The sequence below is a fragment of the Giraffa tippelskirchi genome, chromosome 5 (assembly GCF_054371585.1).
Source record: "Giraffa tippelskirchi isolate mGirTip1 chromosome 5, T2T-mGirTip1v1.2.pri, whole genome shotgun sequence".
NCBI lineage: Eukaryota > Metazoa > Chordata > Mammalia > Artiodactyla > Giraffidae > Giraffa > Giraffa tippelskirchi.
In genome coordinates, this window is record NC_137279.1 from 128,089,701 (window position 1) to 128,111,419 (window position 21,719).

General features: G+C 34.8%; 1 protein-coding gene and 1 non-coding gene across 17 annotated transcripts in view; both read right to left on the reverse strand.

Annotated features, from left to right (window-relative positions):
* CCDC18 (coiled-coil domain containing 18) overlaps positions 1-21,719 on the reverse strand; it is a 107,193-nt gene that overhangs the window by 52,525 nt on the left and 32,949 nt on the right. For all 16 annotated transcript variants that reach the window (XR_014052573.1, XM_081486297.1, XM_081486287.1 and 13 more), the window contains 6 exons: positions 19,325-19,482; positions 7,775-7,995; positions 6,608-6,718; positions 5,996-6,127; positions 913-1,047; positions 665-742 (listed from right to left, as the gene is read on the reverse strand). Coding sequence is in view for 15 of the 16 variants with exons in the window: in XM_081486297.1 (XP_081342423.1) it covers positions 665-742; positions 913-1,047; positions 5,996-6,127; positions 6,608-6,718; positions 7,775-7,995; positions 19,325-19,482 (835 nt within the window). In the remaining variant the exon portion in view is untranslated. The remainder of the gene's footprint in view (positions 1-664; positions 743-912; positions 1,048-5,995; positions 6,128-6,607; positions 6,719-7,774; positions 7,996-19,324; positions 19,483-21,719) is intronic.
* On the reverse strand, positions 17,016-17,122 carry LOC145508022 (U6 spliceosomal RNA). The gene has a single exon (XR_014055292.1). It is a non-coding gene; the product is annotated as a U6 spliceosomal RNA (small nuclear RNA).

Here is a 21,719-nt window from a genome sequence, read left to right on the forward strand (position 1 = left end):
CATTGTTATTCCTATTTTAAAGATGAAGAAGTTAAAGTTCAGAGAGTTTAAATAACCAAGCCAAAATTACAGTCAGTTAGTAAGCACACTGAAGCCACAAATGAAACCCAACTCAGTTTAGCCCCAAAGCCCATGCCTTTAACCATAAGGATATACTATTAATAGCAACAAAACTGTATTTTACTCAGGAATTATGGATTTATCCCCTATTTAATCATATAGCAGAACTAGTAAGAAGAAGCAAAACTCTACTGTTTGTAGTTTCATCTCTCTTCACTTCCTGTGTTAATGTTTTTACTGGCAATGTTAGTAAATACCTACAGTTAAAAAAAAAAACAACACAGTTTTTGGTAAAAAAAAAAACAAGTCTTAAAGCAAAAAGAAAGGAGGTTAGATAATCTATAAACTAGCTTGTGATAATCTTACAGATAATATTATAGATAAACTATAATTATCAAATAACTAAGATCATAATTCTCAATGAAAAAATATACTACTTAAAGAAACTAAGTTCATTGATTTAGGTAAAATTTTTACTACTTTATTCATTTTTAAGTAAATGATTTTTACAATTTATAGAGTAAACTACAAAAGCCACAGGAAAGTCTCTATTAATAAAAAAAATTAAAAGAAAAAAATTTTTTTAAAGTATTAGCATACTAGCCTTGATTGTTTCTTCAGATACTTGGTTCTGTAATGCTTTCAAAGCTTCATCTTTCTTCATATTTTCCTTTTCCATCTCCTAAAAACATACAGATTGGTAGCAAAAAATAAGTAAGTGTATAAATATTTTAGCATTAGAAACAAGTTGTTAAAAAATTGATTTGATTAGAATTAAAGGAATGTTAAAAATATATAAACTTAAAATATTAGTCAGCTTTTAAAGAGTACTTTTTATAAAGATGATTTTACCCCTTTGCTTTCTGTCAAGAGTCTGTCTAGTGATTCAAGATGATGTTGTTTACATATTATATCTTGCTGCAACATAGACATAGTCTTTTCTTGTTCTTTAAATTGTTGTTCTTTTTTCTCTAGTTGAGATTCAAGCTAAAAACAGAAACAGGGTCAATTAATTTTCATGTTAACTTTTTTTTAAATCTAAAACATTTTAAATACAGTCCATTCTTGAACACAGCAGGTTTAAACTGCCTGAGTCCACTTATACATGGATTCTTTTCAATAAATGTGTACTACAGTACTATACCACCAGAGGTTGTTTGAACCCACAGATAGGAACCATGGATAAGAGGGCTGACTATAAAGCTGTAAGTGGATTTTCAACTGTGCAAGAGTTGGCACCCCTAACTTTCACATTGTTCAAAAGTCAAATGTACACACAAAATATAATATTCACATGTTACATTACTATTGAAATCACATAGATGATTGCATTTTGCCAAATTTCCTTCAGTTTCCCTCCTTTTAGAAAAGAAATAAAACCACAAATCCAGGTCTTATTCTTTTCCTCCCTCACTAATACTATACTCAAATTGTTTTGTTATCATTCTCTAGTGTGTTTCAGCTTCATGCATGTTTTCCGTGCTTTTAACTACACATGTAGACCCATGAACATGATGTAATTTTTTGTTTTGAAAATTCACATAGACAATATCAACACTAGTTGCAAGTTTCAGCAACTAGTTTCTTTCATTTAATATTCTTTAAGGGCTTCCCTGGTGGCTCAGTGGTAAAGAACCCACCTGCCAATGAAGGAGGCATAATATTGTTTTAAATATTTATCCATGTATCCATATCTGGATCTAGTTCAAATAATAAGAGTATTCTATTATAACTACAAACTTCAGCTTGTTCACTCTTCTACTTGGGAATAGTTAGTATTCTTTTCAACTACAATGATAATATTAAAGTAAAAATCTTTGTATGTATCTCTTTATGTACATGTATTAGAGTTTCTTTAGACATACCACCTAGAAGTGGTCTTCCTGGTTGTAGGATATGCACATTTCTAACTTCATTAGGTATTTCTTTACAAAGGGTATCAAAATTAATACTTTCATTAGAAATGTTTGTCTTTACAACTTTACCACTAACAGACTGGTGTTATCAAACATCCAAAAGTTTTGTGAAGACAAAATATGAATAAACTTATATGTTTATATGTATATTTGTGCATACTATATAAAATGTATAAAAATCATTCATATGTGATATATATCACATGCATACACCTACACTATAAAAACAGCAGCAACAAGTTAGCTAAAAATTATTAAAACCAAAGAATAGTGAAATGGAAATATTCAAATGAAAATAAATAACACATCATAAATTAGAGGTACAGAAAGAAAAAAAGACTGAAGTGAACAGAACATAAGGGACCTGTTGGACACTCTCAAGCAGACCAATGTGCACATCACGGTAGTCCCAGAAGAAGGACAAAATTCAATACCTCTCATGATAAAAACACTTAACAAATTAGGAACAGAAGGAAATTACTTTCACAAAATAAAACCCTTAGATGAAAAACCTACAGCTAACATAGTCAATGACGAAAGACTGAAAGCTTTTCTTCTATGCTCAGGAACAAGAAAGGGATGCCCCTCTCACCACTTCTATTCAACACAGTCCTGGAAGTTCCAGCCACAGGAATTAAGCAAGAAAAAAAAAGGCATACAAATTGGAAAAGAAGAAGTAAAACTATCTGCTGGCAGATGATATAATCTTATATATACTGTAAAAAAACAAAACTTAAAGATTTCATACAATAAATCTACTAGAACTGATAAATGAAATCAGAAAAGTAGAGGATATAATTTAACACACAGAAATCAGCTGCATTTCTATTCACGAACAATAATCTGAAAAGAAAATTACAAAAACAATTTCTGTTATAGTAGCATCAAAAAGAAAAAAATACTTAGGTTAACCAAGGAGGTAAAAGAGTTGTACAATGAAAATTACAAAACACTGATGAAAGGAATTAAAGAAAACATAAGTCAAAGTGTTAGTTGCTCAGTCGTGTCTGACTCTTTGTGACTCCATGGACTATAGCCTGCCAGGCTCCTCTGTCCATGGAATTTCCCTGGCAAGAATATTGGAGTGGGTTGCCATTCCCTTTTTCATGGGATCGTCCCACCCCAGGGATCGAACCTGAGTCTCCCACATTGCAGGCAGATTCTTTACCACCTGAGCCACCAGGGAAGCCCCAAAGAAAACATAAATAGAAACATATTCCATGTTCACAGATTAGAAGACTTAATACTGTTAAAATGTCAGTATTACTCAATGCAATATAATATCTTTTAAAATCCCAAAGATCTTTTTTGCTTAAACAGAAAAACTCATCTTAAAATTCATATGAAATCTCAAGGGACCCTGAACAGCTAAAACAATCTTGAAAATGAACAAAACTAGAGCATCCTCACTTCCTGACTTCAAATCTATCATATTACAAAGCTACAGTAACAAAAACAGTGTGAATTGGCATAAGACAAATATATACACCAATGGAATAGAATCAAGAGCCCAGAAATAAATACTCACACATATGATCAAATGATTTTGACAAGGGAGCCAAGATCATTCAGTGGGGGAAAAGGACAGTCCTTTCAACAAATGGTGCAGATAAAACTGGATATCCACATGCAAAGGAATGAAGTTAGATCCTTACCTAGCACCATACATAAAAATTAACTCAAAATGGACAAAAGACATAAATGTCAGACATTAAAAAAAAGTCTTGGAAGAAATCTTATAACAAAAGTTTCATGACATTGGATTTAGTAAAATTTCTTGAATATGACACCAAAAATGCAGGCAACAAAAGAAAAAATGGACAAATTAGAATTCATGAAAATTCTAATATTCTGTGTATCCAAAGACTCTCAACAGAGTAAAAAGGAAACCGACAGAATGGGAGACTATTTGCAATTCATATACCCGATAAGGGATCAATATCAAGAATATATCAAGAAGTCCTGAAACTCAATAACAATATAAAAACAACCCAATTAAAATAATAGGCATAGGAACTGGATACACATTTCTCTAAAGATATATGACTGGCTAACAAAGACATGAAAAGATTCTCAATATCACTGATGATTAAGGAAATGCAAATCAAAATTACAGTGAAATGCCACCTCGCACTCATCAGGATTGTTGTTTCTCAGTTGCTAAATTGCATCCAACTCTTTGCAATGCCATGGATTGCAGCAAGCCAGGCTTCTCCATCCTCCACTATCTCCCAGAGTTTGCTCAAATTCATGTCCATTGAGTTAGTGATGCTATCTAACCATCTGATCCTCTGCCATCCACTTCTCCTTTTGCCTTCAATCTTTCCCAGAATCAAGAGTCTTTTCCAAGCAGTCAGCTCTTCAAATCAGATAGCCAAAGTATTGGAGCTTCAGCATCAATCCTACCAATGAATATTAAAAGTTGACTGCCTTTAGGATTGACTGGTTTGATCTCCTAAAGAATATTATTGCTGGACATAAAATTCTAGGTTGACAATTTTTCTCTGAACAGTCAAAAAAATACGTTCCTCAGTCTTCTAACCTTAACAGTTTTTTATTTTTGATGAGAAGTTTGCAGTAATTTTAATCTTTGTTCCTCTATATGCAATGCATTATTTATCTCTGACTGCTTTCAAGATTTTCAGCAACCATTTTGATGTGTCTCGAAGTTATTTTCTTTGCTTCCGGTCACATCACTTCATGGTAAACAGATGGGGAAAAAGTGGAAAACAGTAATAGACTTTCATTTTCTTGGGCTCCAAAATCACTGCGGACAGTGACTGCAGCCATGAAATTAAAAGATGCTTGCTCCATGGAAGAAAAGCTATTACAAACCTGGACAGCATATTAAAAAGCAGAGACATCACTTTGCCAACAAAGATCCATATACTCAAAGTTATGGTTTTTATAGTCATCATGTATGGATGTGAGATGGACCATAAAGAAGGTTGAGCACTGAAGAACTGATGATGAACTGTGGTTCTGGAGAAGACTCTTGAGAGTCCCTTGGACAGCAAGGGGATCAAACCAGTCAATCCTAAAGGAAACCAATCCTGAATATTCATTGGAAAGACTGAAGCTGAAGCTCCACCACTTTGGCCACCTGATGTGAAGAGTTGACTCACTGGAAAAGACCCTGATGCTGGGAAAGATTGAGAGCAGGAGAAGGGGACAACAGAGGATGAGTTGGCTGGATGGCATCATCAACTCAGTGGACGTGAGTTTGAGCAAACTCCAGGAGCTAGAGAAGGACACGGAAGCCTGGTATGCTACAGTCCTTGGGGTCATAAAGAGTCAGATATGACTGAGCAACTGAACAACAACAAAAATCCTCTTTAAGCTCATTGAATTTATAAATTTATTTCCTTCTCAAGTTGGCAAAATTTTAATCACTATTCCTTCAAATATTTTTTGTACCAGTCTCATTCTTCTCTTCTTTGGTACTCTGGTGACATATATGTTAGACTTTCTGATATTACTCAACAGGTCGCTAAGATTGTATTCTTTTTTTTCCCAAATTTTCTTTCTCTCTGTTGCTCAGACTAATTTCTATTGCTCTATATTATAAGCTTATATTTGTGTGTGTTAGCTATTAATACATTCTGCTATTAAATCCATCCAAACTCTCTTTTATTTAGTCTTGTGCTTCTGGTCTCACAATTCCTCCTTTACTTTTGTTTTTGCTCTTCACTTTTAACCCAAGGTCAAGAGAGCTTCTACTCAACCAATCTTCAGGCAAATGATATCTCTAGTGGAAAAAGAGCTACAGAATCACTCTAGTTTGATAATGTCAAAAAATAATGACTGAAACAAATGGCAGGAGTACTAAAGGAGAAAGCACTGTAAAATGATCTAGAAGTAATGGGATTCTAATTACAGTATTTACTACTAACTTTTCTATGTCTTGTTTCCTAATATATTTAAATAAAAAAAGCTAAGTTAGTAATGTTTAAGATTTTCAGTATTCATATTCTAAATATATATTACATTTACTTATAAAAACACAATTAATATCTTACTCTTTCAATCTGCTTTTCCATTTCTTTATGCTGGTCAAGATGAATTTTCTTTGCCTTTTCAAAAGCTAAACAAATTTTCTCATGCTCTGTATTTATATTGGTTTCCAGGCTCCTAATTTTTTCATTCTTTTCCTAGAAATACAAAAACACTTTAAAAGAATATAATTAAGAACTAGTTTTTCATAAAAGTACATTAGAAAAAAAGTATATTACTAAAGCATAAAATTTATTATACTCTATTCTTTAAAGAATCACAATAGTCAATGTCAAGCTTTAAGAATATTTCAACAGTTATAAAAAAAGACAAAGTGGTTATTTAAAAAACTGTATCAAAATGATAAGATCAAACTGTTCAAAAATTCGTGAAACATATCAAAGAACTACTACTAGTTCCTGCAATTCTATTGAAATAAAAATAAGAAACTTAGATAACAACTTGCTATGTTAACTTAAAATTACAGAACTAAAAACTGAATAACTGAAAGAGTTTGGTAGAATTTATACTTTCCTACATGGTGTATTTTAGAATAATTATACTAAAACAAACATGCTGTTACAAATTAAGTTCCTTAAAGACACAGTAAATTTGTAGCAAAAAAAGGTAATTTTTACCATAAGTTCTTGTTCTAGTTCTGCATTTTTTGCAGCAATGGAAGAATAAGCAACTATTTTTTCTTCTAGCTGTTTCTCTAAAGTTAAAAGTTGAGAACATTTCTTTGTCATCTGAAAACACATTGAAATAAATGTAAAATTATTTTTAAAAAATAAATGACAATTCAGAAGAAAAACAGTGAAGGGAAGAGCAGAATATGACACATCCTATTCCATTAATTCAGACCCCTGTGTTCAAACAGGACTGCATCAAACCCATTTTGTAAAAGTAGCTGTTAAAGACTGAAATTAGTACAATAAAATGTTAACAGCAGTATTTCTACTGGTGGAATTACCAATGTTTTATTTTCTTTTTTGTCCCTTTCTGTATTTTCAACAAGACTGTGCTAATATTTTAATTAAAAAAAAAGTTATTAACCTTAGTTCCTGACAATTTTCCAAGTAAGCTGATGGCTATAATTATGAACTAACTCTCTTTTCTATTATTAACATAAGTTCCTATCCCACAGGTCTTATCCCTATTCTTGGCTATAGACTTTAAGATGAGAAATCAGACATTTAAAAAGTGCCCTCAAAGAGCGCCAACCTGTGATTCAAAGGGTGAATATAGCATATAGACATGTGGTCCTAGCACACAGTTACCTAATAAGGCATCCCTGTTCTGTCCTCAGTGGAAATGAAGATCAGATATTCATAAAACATACAGTATCTCCTTTTCAGGATATAATCCAAGATACCTGCATCAGATTTACATGCAGCTGTTTAAAAATGCAGATTCCTTAGCATTACTCCATACCTACTGAATCAGAATCACTGGATAGGACCCAAAACCTGCATGTTTTACAAGCTTTCCAGGTGGTTCTACTATTTGCAAAAATACGAAATCCTCTATTACTAGCTATTTTTTTCCAATTACATAATCCAAATTTTTCACTTGTAAATATGTATGAGCCATTATTAACTTATACTTGGAAGAAATAATAGAAAGGAGTACAGTTTAAGACTCACCAAATTTAGCTTCCAAATATAATTTTAAAAGAAGTTATAACTTACATGATACCATTTTTTTAGTGTATAAATCTCATCTTTAACACACAATTTTTACAAAACCATACAACACTTTTTTCTTCTCTCAAAATTTAGTACATATAGCTAATTTAAGCTTACTTCACTTTCAAGTTTGCTAGAGTTTGAAGCTTTCTCTAGCAGCTCCTCTTGAATGAGTTGAAACTGACTAGTTCTGTGCGCCATGTTAACCTTCAAATCAGAATTCTCAGCTTCTATTTGCATCAACTTATCACGTAATTCTTCTATTCCAGAAGCAAGTCTTTGCCTTTCTCTTTCATATTGCTTGTTCATAGTATGTTGATTTTGATCTTTTAAACTTTCTGTTAATAAACATAAAAGGAAAACTGTTCTCTATGAAACTTAAAGAATAAAAACCCATTTCAATGTTGAAAGATTTAATCATATTTACTTTCTGATCTAAAGAATACTAAAGTGGATGAAACATACATAAAAGAAAATATAATGAAGAAACATAGTAAGCAAGGTACTTTCTATTATTAAATATATAAAGTAGGAATAAGTTCTGACTCAACTCACTTTCCTAGACTACCACTTCATAACATAAGGACTATATATTTTTGTACCACGAAGAGCCCTTCTCCATCTTTAAAAACCCCACTGTTTGGACACAAATCATTATTTGAAAACAAAACAAAACATAAAAACATTGTCTTGTCTCCTTAAACCAAAATTTATCATAAATTTATTTGGATAACTTTATCATTTTGATATACTGTATACAGATGCAAACTGAAAAGCCAAAAACAGATTCCTTCATATTCCAAACCAAATGATGAGAATTCAGTAATGCTCTTCAAAACTATTGAGGGTTATCAGAGGTAGTTGTTTGAATATACCTTTTCTCTATTATAAATGTACACACCATTGCCGAGTGAAAGGTAAACAAGCTTTCAGGGGTGTTTTAAAGTAGATGCACAATGTAGATGACTGTAAGAGAATACACAGATGTGTAAACAAGTAGAGAAAAACTATGCCTTCAAGGGTTGCATAAGTACCATTTCCCATCAATTCTCCATATCCCTAATAATTCACTTTCTAAACAATCTACTATTGACTCTGTTCTTCTTTGATGTTAGAGAATATATAACATATATTATCACAACCTCTAATTAGAATTCCCTCTGCTGATCCCATCATTCTCTAATGTATTCCCTCTAATCACTTAAGATATCTAATCTTCTCTACTACCATTTCTGCCAGCAGTCCATTGTATTTGAAGATAGCACATGACAGGTTAAAGATACATATGTTAACCCCCAGGGCAACCACTAAAAAAATAAAGAGGTATAATTAATTACTTAATAGAAGGCATTAAAAAAATGAAATACTAAAATTCATTCCAAAGAAGGCAAGAAAAATGAACAAAACCCAACAGAATAAAAAGCAAACAAATAACAAGATGGTAGATTTTAACCTAAAAAGATCAATGATTACATTAAATGTAAGTAACCCACACATTCCAATAAAAGGGTAAAAGAATGACTAGTTATAAAAGTAAGAATCAATTATATGTTTTCTATCAGAAACACACTCATATACAAAGATATATCCTTTCAAGGATGGAAAAAGTCTTCCCAGGCAAACACTAATCAACAAAAAGCCGGAGTGATAACTATCAAATTATGAACAGAGGAAAGAAAAAATAGTATTGCCTAGTGAGGTTTTCAGTGTATGTTGGTATAATACATTGGACAATAACAATATAAAATAGGAATGGTAAAGAGACCTACAGTCTTATAAAGTTTCTATATTTTACTTCAAGTGGAAAAATCTTAATTCTGAATAAACTATCAACTATAAGAAACTATACATCAAGGCTGTATATTGTCACTCTGCTTATTTAATTTATATGCAGAGTATATGATGCAAAAGCCGGGCTGGATGAAGCTCAAGCTGGAATCAAGATTGCCAGGAGAAATATCAATAACCTCAGATATGCAATGACACCACCCTAATGGCAGAAAGCAAACAGGAACTAAGGAGCCTATTGACGAAGGTGAAAGAGGAGAGTGAAAAAGCTGGCTTAAAACTCAACATTCAAAAAACGAAGATCATGGCATCCGGTCCCATCAGTTCAGTCACTCAGTCATGGTCGACTCTTTGCGACTCCATGGACTGCAGCAAGCCAGGCTTTGCTGTCCATCACCAACTCCCGACGCTTGCTCAAACTCACGTCCATCAGGTAGGTGATGCCATCCAACCATCTCATCCTCTGTTGTCCTTCTCCTCCTGCCTTCAATCTTTCCCAGGGTCAGGGTCTTTTCCAATGAGTCAGTTCTTCACATCAGGTGGCCAAAGTATTGGAGTTTCAGCTTCAGCATCAGTCTTTCCAATGAATATTTGGAAAAATACTTGGAAGAAAAGCTATGACAAACCTAGACAGCGTACTAAAAAGCAGAGACATCACTTTGCCAACAAAGGTCCATAAAGTCAAAGCTATGCTTTTTATAGTAGTCATATACAGATGTGAGATGGACCATAAAGGCGACTGTTGTTGTTGTTCAGTCACCCAGTCGTGACCAACTCTTCGCGACCCCATGGACTGCAGTATGCCAGGCCTCCCTGTCCCTCATCATCTCCCAGAGTTTGCCCAAGTTCATGTTCATTTCATCAGTGATGCCTTCCAGCCATCTCATCCTCTGACACCCTTTTCTCTTTCTGCCCTCAATCCTTCCCAGCATCAGGGTCTTTTCCAATGAGTTGGTTCTTCACATCAGGTGGCCAAAGTATTGGAGTTTCAGCTTCAGCATCAGTCCTTCCAGTGAATATTCAGGGTTGATCTCCCTTAAGATTGACTGGTTTGATCTCCTTGCTGTCCAAGGGACTTCCAGGAGTCTTCTCCAGCACAGTTCAAAGGCATCAATTCTTTGGCATTCTGCCTTCTATATGGTCCAGCTCTCATGACCGTATGTGCCCACTGGGAAGACCATAGCCTTGATTATACAGACCTTTGTCGGCAGAGTCAAGTCTCTGCTCTGTCTAGGTTTGTCATCGCTTTCCTGCCAAGAGGCAATCATCTTCTGATTTCATGGCTGCAGTCACCACCCGCAGTGATTCTGGAGCCCAAAAAGAGGAGATCTGTCACTACTTCCACCTATTCCCCTTTCATTTGAAGGCTGAGCACCACAGAATTGATGCTTTCAATCCTGGTGCTGAAGAAGACTCTTGAGAGTCTCTTAGACTGCAAGGAGATCAAACCAGTCAATCCTGGAGGAAAGCAACCCTGAATATTAATTGGAAGGACTAATACTGAAGCTCCAATACTTTGGCCACATGATGTGAAGAGCTAACTTATTGGAAAAGACTCTGATGCTGGAAAAAACTGAGGGCAGGAGGAGAAGGGGAAGATGGAGGATGAGATGGCTGGATGGCATCATTGACTCAGTAGACACGAATTTCAGTAAACTCCAGGAGATAGCAAAGGACAGTCTGGTGTGCTGCAGTCCACTGGGTCACAGAGTCAGACATGACTGAGCAACTCAACAACAACAACCAGAAAGAGAAATTAGAGAATAATCCCATTTACAATTGAGTCAAAAAGAATTAAATAGTTAGGAATAAATATAACCAAATAGGTAAGAGGTCTGTATACTGAAAACTATAAGACAGTGATGAAAGAAACTGAAGACAAATAAATGGAAAGACATTTCATCCTCATGGATTAGAAGAATTAACATTGTGAAAATATTTATATTACCAGAAGTGATCTACTGATTCAGTTCAACCCCTATCAAAATTCCAAAGGTATTTTTCACAGAAATTGAATAAACAAGCCTAAAATTTATACAGAACCACAGAAGAGAAAGAAGAACAAAACTGAAGGCATTATACTACCTGGTTTCAAACTATATGACAAAGCTATAGCAATCAAAAAAGTATAACACTGGCATAAAGACAGACACATAGCTCAATGGGACAAAAACAGAAATATCATAAATAAGGGTCAATTCATTTACAACAACGGAGTGAAGAATATTCTACAGGGAAAGGATAGTCTCTTCAATAAACAGTGTCAGGAAAAATGGACAGCAACATAAAAGAATGAAACTCAACAATTATCTTACACCATACACAAAAACTAACCTAAAAATGGATTAGAGACATGAACTGTGAACATAAGACATGAAGTATAAAATTCCTAGAAAAAAAACAACATAGACTGTAAGTTATTAGACAGCAGTCTCAGCAATGACTGTCTTTTGGTGCTTTTCCTTTTTTCTTTTTTGCATTTTACATCAAAAGCAAAACCAAATGAGCAGGACTATATCAAACTAAAAAGTTCCTATATAGCAAAGGAAACCATCAACAAAATGAAAGTCAACTTATGGAATGGGAGAAAATATTTACAAATCATGTATCTGATAAGGGGTTAATATTCTGAACATATTTAAAAAATCACAACTCAACACCAAAAATAAAGGCAGAGAATCTGAACAGACATTTTTCCAGAGAAGACACCAATGGCCAATAGGTACAAACAACACTAAGCATCATGAAAATCTAAATCAAACCTACAATAACATAACAACAAGATTCTAATTTGAATAGTACAGGGAACTATATTCAGTATAGTTTATCTTGTGATAAACCATAATGAAAAAGAATATAAAAAAGAATGTATATTTGTGTACTGAGTCGCTTTGCCTACAGCAGAGATTGACACAACATTGTAAATTAACTATGCTTCAATTAAAAAAAAAAAAGATAGCCAACAAGGACCTACTACATAGCACAAGGAACTCTACTCAATATTCTGTAATATCCTAAATAGGAAGAGAATTTGAATAAGAATGGGAAAAAGATTAAATTAAATTAAAAAATTAGGGAAAAAAAATCACAGTGAGCTATCACTTGACAGTTGTTAGAAAGGCTGTATCAAAAAGACAAGATATAATAACTATTGGTGAGGATGTTGAGAAAAATGAATCCTTGTATACTACTGGTGGGAATGTAAATTGGTGCAGTAACTATGAAGAACAGTATGGCAGTTCCTCAAAAAATTAAAAACAGAACTACCATAAGATTTAGCAATTCCACTTCTGGATATTATCTGAAAGAAAATCTGTATGGAAACACAAAAAATCCCAAACAGCCAAAACAGTCTAAAGAAAGAAGAACAAAGCTTGAAGTATCATGCTCTATGATTTGAAACTATTCTACAGATCTACAGTAATCAAAATGGCATGGTACTGGCACAAAACTTGACACATAGTTCGATGGAACAAAGCAGATATCCCAGAAATAAATTCACATTTTATGTTCAATTAATATATGGCAAAGAAGTGAGAATATACAATGGGAAAAAGACAGCCCCTCTAATAAATGGACAGAGATATGCAAAAGAATCTAAATGGGCTACTTTCTTAAACCACATACAACAATAAACTCACAATGGACTAAAGACAAAGATAAGATCTGAAATCAATAGTATTTCTTGAAGAAAACATGGGCAGTAAACTCTCTGACATCAGTCTTAGCAATATTTTTGGGGTCTTGTCTCCTCAGGCAAGGAAAACAAGAGCAATAATAAACAAGTAGGACTACATCAAACTAACATGGTTTTGCACAATGAATGAAATTATCAACAAAATGAGGCACCCTACTGAATAGGAGGAGATATTTGCAAATGATATAATCTGATAAGGGGTTAATATCCAAAATATACAAAGAACTCACACAGCTCAATATCACTAAAACAAACAACCTGATTTTAAATACAGGCAGAGGACATGAATAGACATTTTTCCAAAGAACATGTACAGATGCCAACAGTCACATGAAAAGATGCTCAACACTTATCATCAGGGAAATGCAAATCAAAACCACAATGAACTACCTCGAACCTATCAGAACGGTTATTATCAAAAACACAACAAATAACAACTGATAACAAGAATGTGGAGAGAAGTGCACTTTTAGTGCACTGCTAGAGAGAATATAAATTGGGAGAGACACTGTGGAAAACAGTATGGGGGTGCCTTTTTTTATTTTTAAAACTACTGTATGACCCAGTAATATCACTTTGGGTATGCTTCTGAAGAAAATAAAATACTAGTTAGAAAATATATCTGTACTCCTATATTCATTGCAGTGTATTTTACAACAGCCCAGATATGGTAGCAACCTAAGTGTCCATCAATTGATAAATGGATAAAGAAGGTGTATATACAGAATGTATTTATAAAATAGAATATTAATCAGTCATAAAACAGAGTAAAATCTGATTATGTGCAACAGCATGGATTGATCTAGAGGGTATTATGATAAGTAAAATAAGCTAGACAGACGAAAAACAAATACTGTATTATTTCATTCATATAAAATGCAAAACAAATGAACAAACATAACAAAACAGAAACAGACTCGTACATACAGAGAACAACCTGGTGGTTGCAGTTGGGAAGGGGGAAGAGAGAGGAGATAAGTGAAATAGATGAGAGAGACTAAGAGGCACAAACTTGGTTACAAAATAAATGAATAATGGAGATAAAAGGTACAGTATGGACAATATAGTCAATAATATCCTAGTAACATTGTATGGCATCCAAAGGTAACTAGACTTATCATGGTGATTTTGTAATGTCCAATCATTATGTTTTACAGCTTGAACTAACACACTGTTGTAGGTCAATTACATTTACTTTATAATAAAGACAGAAAAAAAAAAGAAAGGAAGAAAGAAGAAAGGGGCAATATTCAAATTTTTAAAAGCAACAAATAAATAAATAAATAAAATGAAGAGAGTCTTAAAAAGACTACTTAATAACCTAGATAATCATATATAAGGAATTCAAGTGATCTGCTATTACAGTAAGTCCCCTACATATAAATGAGTTCCATTCTGAGAGCACATTCGTAAGTCCAACACAGGCAGCTGCAATCAGCTATTTTTCACACAAATAATATTTTAAAAAAAACAAACACAAAAAAATAAACATTTTTAAACTTACAGTACTGTGGAAAGTACCTTGGAAAGTACAGTAGTACAGTATAACAGCTGGTACCTGTTAGCAGTACCAGCTACATCACCCCTGCTTTTTTTGTTTGTTTTGAACTTTTTATTTCATATTGGGTATAGCCAATTAACAGTGTTGTGACAGTTTCAGGTGAACAGCGAAGGGACTCAACCATACATATACACATATCCATTCTCCCCTCAAAACACTGTCCCATCCAGGCTGCCACATAATATTGAGCAGAGTTCCATGTACTATACAGTAGGTCCTTGTTGGTTATCCATTTTAAATACAGCACTGTGTACCTGTCCATCCCAAACTCTCTAACTACCCCTTCCCCTCAGCAACTATAAGTTCATTCTCTAAGTCTGTGAATCTCCTTCTGCTTTATAAGTTCATTTGTATCATTTGATTTTAGGTTCTACACATAAAGGATGTCATATATTTCTCCTTCTCTGCCTTACTTCACTCGGTATGACTCTCTCGACATTCATCCATGTTGCTGCAAATGGCATTATGTCATTCTTTTTAATAGCTGAGTAATATTCTATTGTATATATGTAGTACATTTTATCTGTCCCTCTGTCAATGAATATTTATGTTGCTTCCATCTCTTGGCTATTGCAAACAGTGCTGCAATGAATACTGGGGTGCATGTATCCTTTCGGATGTTTTTCTCCAGACATTTCCCCAGGAGTGGGATTCCAGTATCTCTATTTTTAGTTTTTTAAGGAATCTCCATGCTGTTCTCTATAGTGGCTGTTCAATTTACATTACCACCAACAGTGAAGGAGGGTCTTTTTCTCTCCATACCCTCTCTAGCATTTATTGTTTGTGGATTTTTTTTTTTAATAAATTTATTTATTTTAGTTGGGGGCTAATTACTTTACAATATTGTAGTAGTTTTTGCCATACATTGACATGAATCAGCCATGGGTTTACATGTGTTCCCCTTCCTGGACCCCCCTCCCACCTCCCTCCCCATCCCATCCCTCTGGGTCATCCCATTGCCCCAGCCCTGAGCATTTGTCTCATGCATCGAACATGGAATGGTGTTCTCTTTCACATGTGATAATATACATGTTTCAATGCTATTCTCCCAGAACGTCCCACCCTCACCTTCTCCCTCAGAGTCCATAAGACTGTTCTATGCATCTGTGTCTCTTATTCTGTCTCGCATATAGGGTTATCGTTACCATCTTTCAAATTCCATATATATGCATTAGTATACTGTATTGGTGTTTTTCTTTCTGGCTTACTTCACTCTGTATTATGGGCTCCAGTTTCATCCATCTCAATAGAACCGATTCAAATGTATTTTTTTTAATGGCTGAGTAATATTCCATTGTGTATATGTACCACAGCTTCCTTATCCATTCATCTGCTGATGGACATCTAGGTTGCTTCCATGTCCTGGCTATTGTAAACAGTGCTGCGATGAACATTGGGGTACACGCGTCTCTGTCAATTCTGGTTTCCTCGGTGTGTATGCCCAGCAGTGGGATTGCTGGGTCATATGGCAGTTCTATTCCCAGTTTTTTAAGGAATCTCCACACTGTTCTCCACAGTGGCTGTACCAGTTTGCATTCCCACCAACAGTGTAAGAGGGTTCCCTTTTCTCCACACCCTCTCCAGCATTTATTGCTTGTAGACTTTTGGATAGCAGCCATTCTGACTGGTGTGAAATGGTACCTCATTGTGGTTTTGATTTGCATTTCTCTAATAATGAGTGATGTTGAGCATCTTTTCATGTGTTTGTTAGCCATCTGTATGTCTTCTTTGGAGAAATGTCTGTTTAGTTCTTTGGCCCATTTTTTGATTGGGTCGTTTATTTTTCTGGAATTCAGCTGCAAGAGTTGCTTATATATTTTTGAGATTAATTGTTTGTCTGTTGCTTCATTTGCTATTATTTTCTCCCATTCTGAAGGCTGTCTTTTCACCTTGCTTGTAGTTTCCTTTGTTGTGCAAAAGCTTTTAATTTTAATTAGGTCCCATTTGTTTATTTTTGCTTTTATTTCCGATATTCTGGGAGGTGGGTCATGGAGGATCCTGCTGTGATTTATGTAGGAGAGTGTTTTGCCTATGTTTTCCTCTAGGAGTTTTATAGTTTCTGGTCTTACGTTTAGATCTTTAATCCATTTTGAGTTTATTTTTGTGTATGGTGTTAGGAAGTGTTCTAGTTTCATTCTTTTACAAGTGGTTGACCAGTTTTCCCAGCACCACTTGTTAAAGAGATTGTCTTTTCTCTATTGTATATTCTTGCCTCCTTTGTCGAAGATGAGGTGTCCATAGGTGCGTGGGTTTATCTCTGGCCTTTCTATTTTGTTCCATTGATCTATATTTCTATCTTTGTGCCAGTACCAAAAAATATGGAATGCTTCACGAATTTGTGTGTCATCCTTGCACAGGGGCCGTGCTAATCTTCTCTGTATCGTTCCAATTTTAGTATATGTGCTGCCGAAGCGAGCACCATCACCCCTGCTTTTATGCTTACTTCTGGACATCTTGGGCTTAAAATAAAGATACTGTACTACTGTACTCTACAATGTAAAGGACACAAAAGCACAACCACTTGTAGAGGATGCACACATGTGACAATGTATGCCAGACATGTGAACTAATTTATGTGACTGGACATGCGAATGCATGCTCACATTTTTGAAAGTTTGCAGCTTGAAGGTTTGTATGTAGGAGACTTAACGGTATTACAAATACTGCAAGTTTTCTTCTATACAGTGGTTTTTTCATGTTAATTACTGGTTATGAATCAAGTATGTAAACAATAAAAGCTGGTCCTAATGTATAATACGATGACAATAGGCTATACTGTTGTATATTTGAAAGTTGTTAACAGAGTAGATCTTAAGACATTTTCCTTTTTATTTTTTGGTATGTATACAAGATGATGTATGTTAACCAATTTACTGTGAAAATCATTTCATAATATATGTAAATTGTCATTATGCTATACACAGTGCTATATGTCAACTGTATCTTAAAAGAACTGCAAAAAAATTTCACCCAATAATTACAGAATACAGAATTTTTTCAAGTGAATCAGGAGTATTCATCAAGAGAGACCATATGCTGGCCAATAAACTTAGTTTCAAAAAACATTTAAAAAATTCAAATCAGGTTCTTTCATGAATTCATTTGTTTACTGAAAACAACCTAATGTCCACCACTAATAATAGAGATATCTGGAAAATGACTAAATATTTGGAAATAAACACACACAGGAGATATTATAAGATACTTTGAACTGAACAAAATGTAAACATAACCTAAAATTAGGTTATACAGCTAATTTTAATTAGCCTGAAGATGCAGCTGAAGTATTGCCTAAAACTAAGTTTATACCCTTAAATACTTTTGAAAAGGAAGATTTAAAGTCAATAATCTAAGCTTTCACTTTAAGAAAATTTTAAAAAGAAGAGAAGATTAAGCCCAAAGTAACTGGGAAGGAATGTATGGAACCTGAAGGAAATATACAGTAGTCCTCTTTTATCCTCAGTTTCACATTCTGAGGTTTCAGTTACCTGCTGTCAACTGAGGCTTGAATATAATACATGGAAAATTCCAGAAATAAGCAATTCGTTCTTTTTAAACTGTGTGGTATTCAGCGTGGTGTGACAAAGTCTTACACTGTCCCTTGTCATCCAGCTCCAAATTGCCTAGGATGTAAATAATCCCTTTGTCCTGGTATTGTGCTTTTTAGCCACTTAGTGGTCAACTAGGTTATCAAATCAACTGTTGCAGTATCATGGCACATGTGTTCAAGTAATACTTATTTTACTTAACAATGGTCCTGAAGTGTAAGAGTAGTAATGCTAGAGATCCAAATATTCCAAAAAGAAGCTGTAATGTGCTTCAGTGAAAAGGTGAAAATTCTAGATTTAATAAGGAAAGAAAAAAGTTATATGCTGAGGATGCTAAGATCTATAGTAAGAATCTTCTATCCACAAAATTGTGAAAAAGAAATTTGTGCTAATTTTGCTATCATAGGTCAAACTGCAAAAGTTACAGCCACAACGTGTGAAGATGAAAAAGGCATTTAAAGTGTACAATAGAGGGAAAGACAGAGAGACCACATTCCTATAACTTTTATTATAGTATACTGTTATAATTATTCTATTTTATTGTTAGCTATTGTTGTTAACCTCTTACTGTGCCTAATTTACAAATTAAACGTCATCATTTGTATGTACAGGTAAAAACTTCGTAGTATATAGGGGTCAGTACCATCTGTAGCTTCAGGCATTCACTGGAGGTCTCAGAACATATCCTGGGAGGATAGGCAAGGACTACTGTATGTCTTAACTGTGTGATGGTAACAAGGGTATATACGTATGAAAAAACAAACATTTGACAAAATGTACTGAATTTCATATTTTAAATGGATGCATCATGAGATGTAAGGAAATCTTACTTTAAAAAAGTATATTTTTAAAGAATGATGCAAAATTTAATAATTTTGAAACAATTTTTTACTGTCTTATCAACACTAACTAGTAGTAACAGATTATCAGGTATGTTTGATAATAGAAACCAATAGATACCACATGCAAAAACAACAAAAAGTACACATGACACTGTGATACAGCCATTAAAAAAAAAACACCATCATAAAGAACTCTAATTACAATTTATTAAAAGAATTGAACATACTCACCTACTTGATTACCTAGTTTTACAGGTTCTATTTCTAAACTATTTAATTTGCGTCCTTCTTGGTAGTCACTACAAGCAGTAAAATTGTGAGATAACTGATTTGCAGTCAGGTTTGCCTGAAGCTTCTGAATTTCTGCCTCTTTTATTGCAAGTTTAATCCTGGCACAAAAGAAAATAAACCAAAAAGCATTAGAAAGATTCTGTAAAAATATCACAGCCCATTTTTCCCTTTCAAATTAAAAAAATTTTAATTAAAACTGTGGTATTAGTCAACTATTGACCAGGATACAGAAAATCTTACAAACCGCTGACCACATTGTAAACAGGTTCAGTTACTTTAGAGACTGGATAGTATCCACCCTACAGCCCGGCAATTCTACTTTTAGAAACATCTGCTAGGGAAACTCTCACATATTATACAGGAAACATGTATATATACTTCACAGCATTATTTGTAACAGACAAAAACTATACATACAGTAAGTCTCCTTCAAGTTGCAAACTTACAAAGATGCGAATGTGCATTCTCATGTCCAATCACAAGTTAGTTGACATGTCTGGTGCACTGTCATGTGTGTGCATCCTCTTGCAAGGGGTTGTGCTTTTGTGTACTTTACTGTATAGTACTGCATAGAGTACTGCAGTACATTATCTTTATTTCAAGCCCAGTATGTCCAGAAACAAGCATAAAAGCAGTGGTGATATAGCTGGTACTGTTAAGAAGCTCCAAGTGATGATGTTGGAAACAAAAGTGAAAATAATTGAGAGTGGAGTGAAAGAGATGGAAGACATCACTAGTTCTTGTAACATGAATCGTTCAACCATTGGGACAATTCCAAAGAAAATGGACAAAGTTATGGAACGTGAAGTCCGCTGTGCTGATGATGTCGACAATAATATGAAAGAAGCATGGAAAAGTGATGGAAGAGATAAAGAAAATTCTTGGTGTGTGGATGCAAGATAAGCATCATTGTCAAGGCCTGCTCAGTTTAATGCTGATTCAAGAAAAAGCTAAAAGCCTTTATGAAGACTTTAAGAAACACGGAAAAGAAACAGTGAAAGTGAAGTCACTAAGTCGTGTCTGACTCCTGGGACCCCATGGGCTGTAGCTACCAGGCTCCTCCATCCATGGGATTTTCTAGGCAAGAGTACTGGAGTGGGTTGCCATTTCCTTCTCCCGAGGATCTTCCTGACCCAGGGATTGAACCCGGGTCTCCCACATTGTAGGCAGCCGCTTTACCGTCTGAGCCACTATTGGGCACATCTTTAAATGCCAGTCATGGCTGGTTTCATCAATTCAAGGCTAGAGCCAATTTTCACAAGGTAAAAGTAAGTGGTGAGGCAGTGAATGCAGACATGGTAGCTATCCAGGAATTTCCTGAAATGCTTCTGAGAAATTATTGATGAAGGCATGTATTTACCCAAGATGATTTTTAATGTGGATGAGACAGGACTGTACTGGAAGAGAATGCCAAACTGAAGTTATGTCAGTGAGGACGAAAAGTTGATGGCAGACATAAAAGCAGCAAAGGATAGGATAACTGTTATTTAGGGTAACACCTTTAGTGATATGAAGCCGAAGTCTCTCAGTTCCTTATTCAGAGAACCCAAGAGCTCTTAAAATCATAGCCAAGGGTTCTCTTTCTGTTGTGTGGAAGACTAACCCTAAAGCCTGGGTTATACAGGCCATTTTCCAGGATGGTTTTGCTTGGAGAAGGATGTCCCATTCAATATTCTTTTGCTGCTCAACAATGCTCCAGGCCATTCCCTATTCATGGGCGACTATCATTCTAACATCAAAGTAGTGCATCTGTCACCAAACACTACATTGCTCATCCAACCTAAGGACCAGGGAGTTATAGAGACTTTCAAGAAATATTATTTATGTCAGACTTTTTTCATCAAAGAGTAAAGGTGAGTGACAAATCAGGAACAACCTTGCTACAATTTTGGAAGGACTGTAACATAAAAAACATTGACTATAGGTCATAAGGGTTTCCCTGGCGGCTCAGACAGTAGAGAATCTGCCTGCACTATGGGAGACCTGGGTTTAATTCCTGGGTTGGGAACATCCCCTGGAGAAGGGAATGGGCACCCACTCCAGTATTCTTGTTTGGAGAATTCCATGGACAGAGGAGCCTGGCGGGCTATAGTTCATGGGGCTGCAAAGAGCTGAACATGACTGAGTGACTAACACTGGGAGTCACTGGATAGGCCATAAAAAACAATGACTTTGCTTGGTGTGACTTAATGGCTGTTATTATAAACGGGAGTTGGAAGAACCTTTGCCCAGTTTGTTCACAATTTTTGTGGATTTGAGAAGGTGGATGAGGAGTCCAAAGAGGTCTTCAGCAACTTAATGACCCTCAGCAAGAACCTACAGCTATATCTGCAAG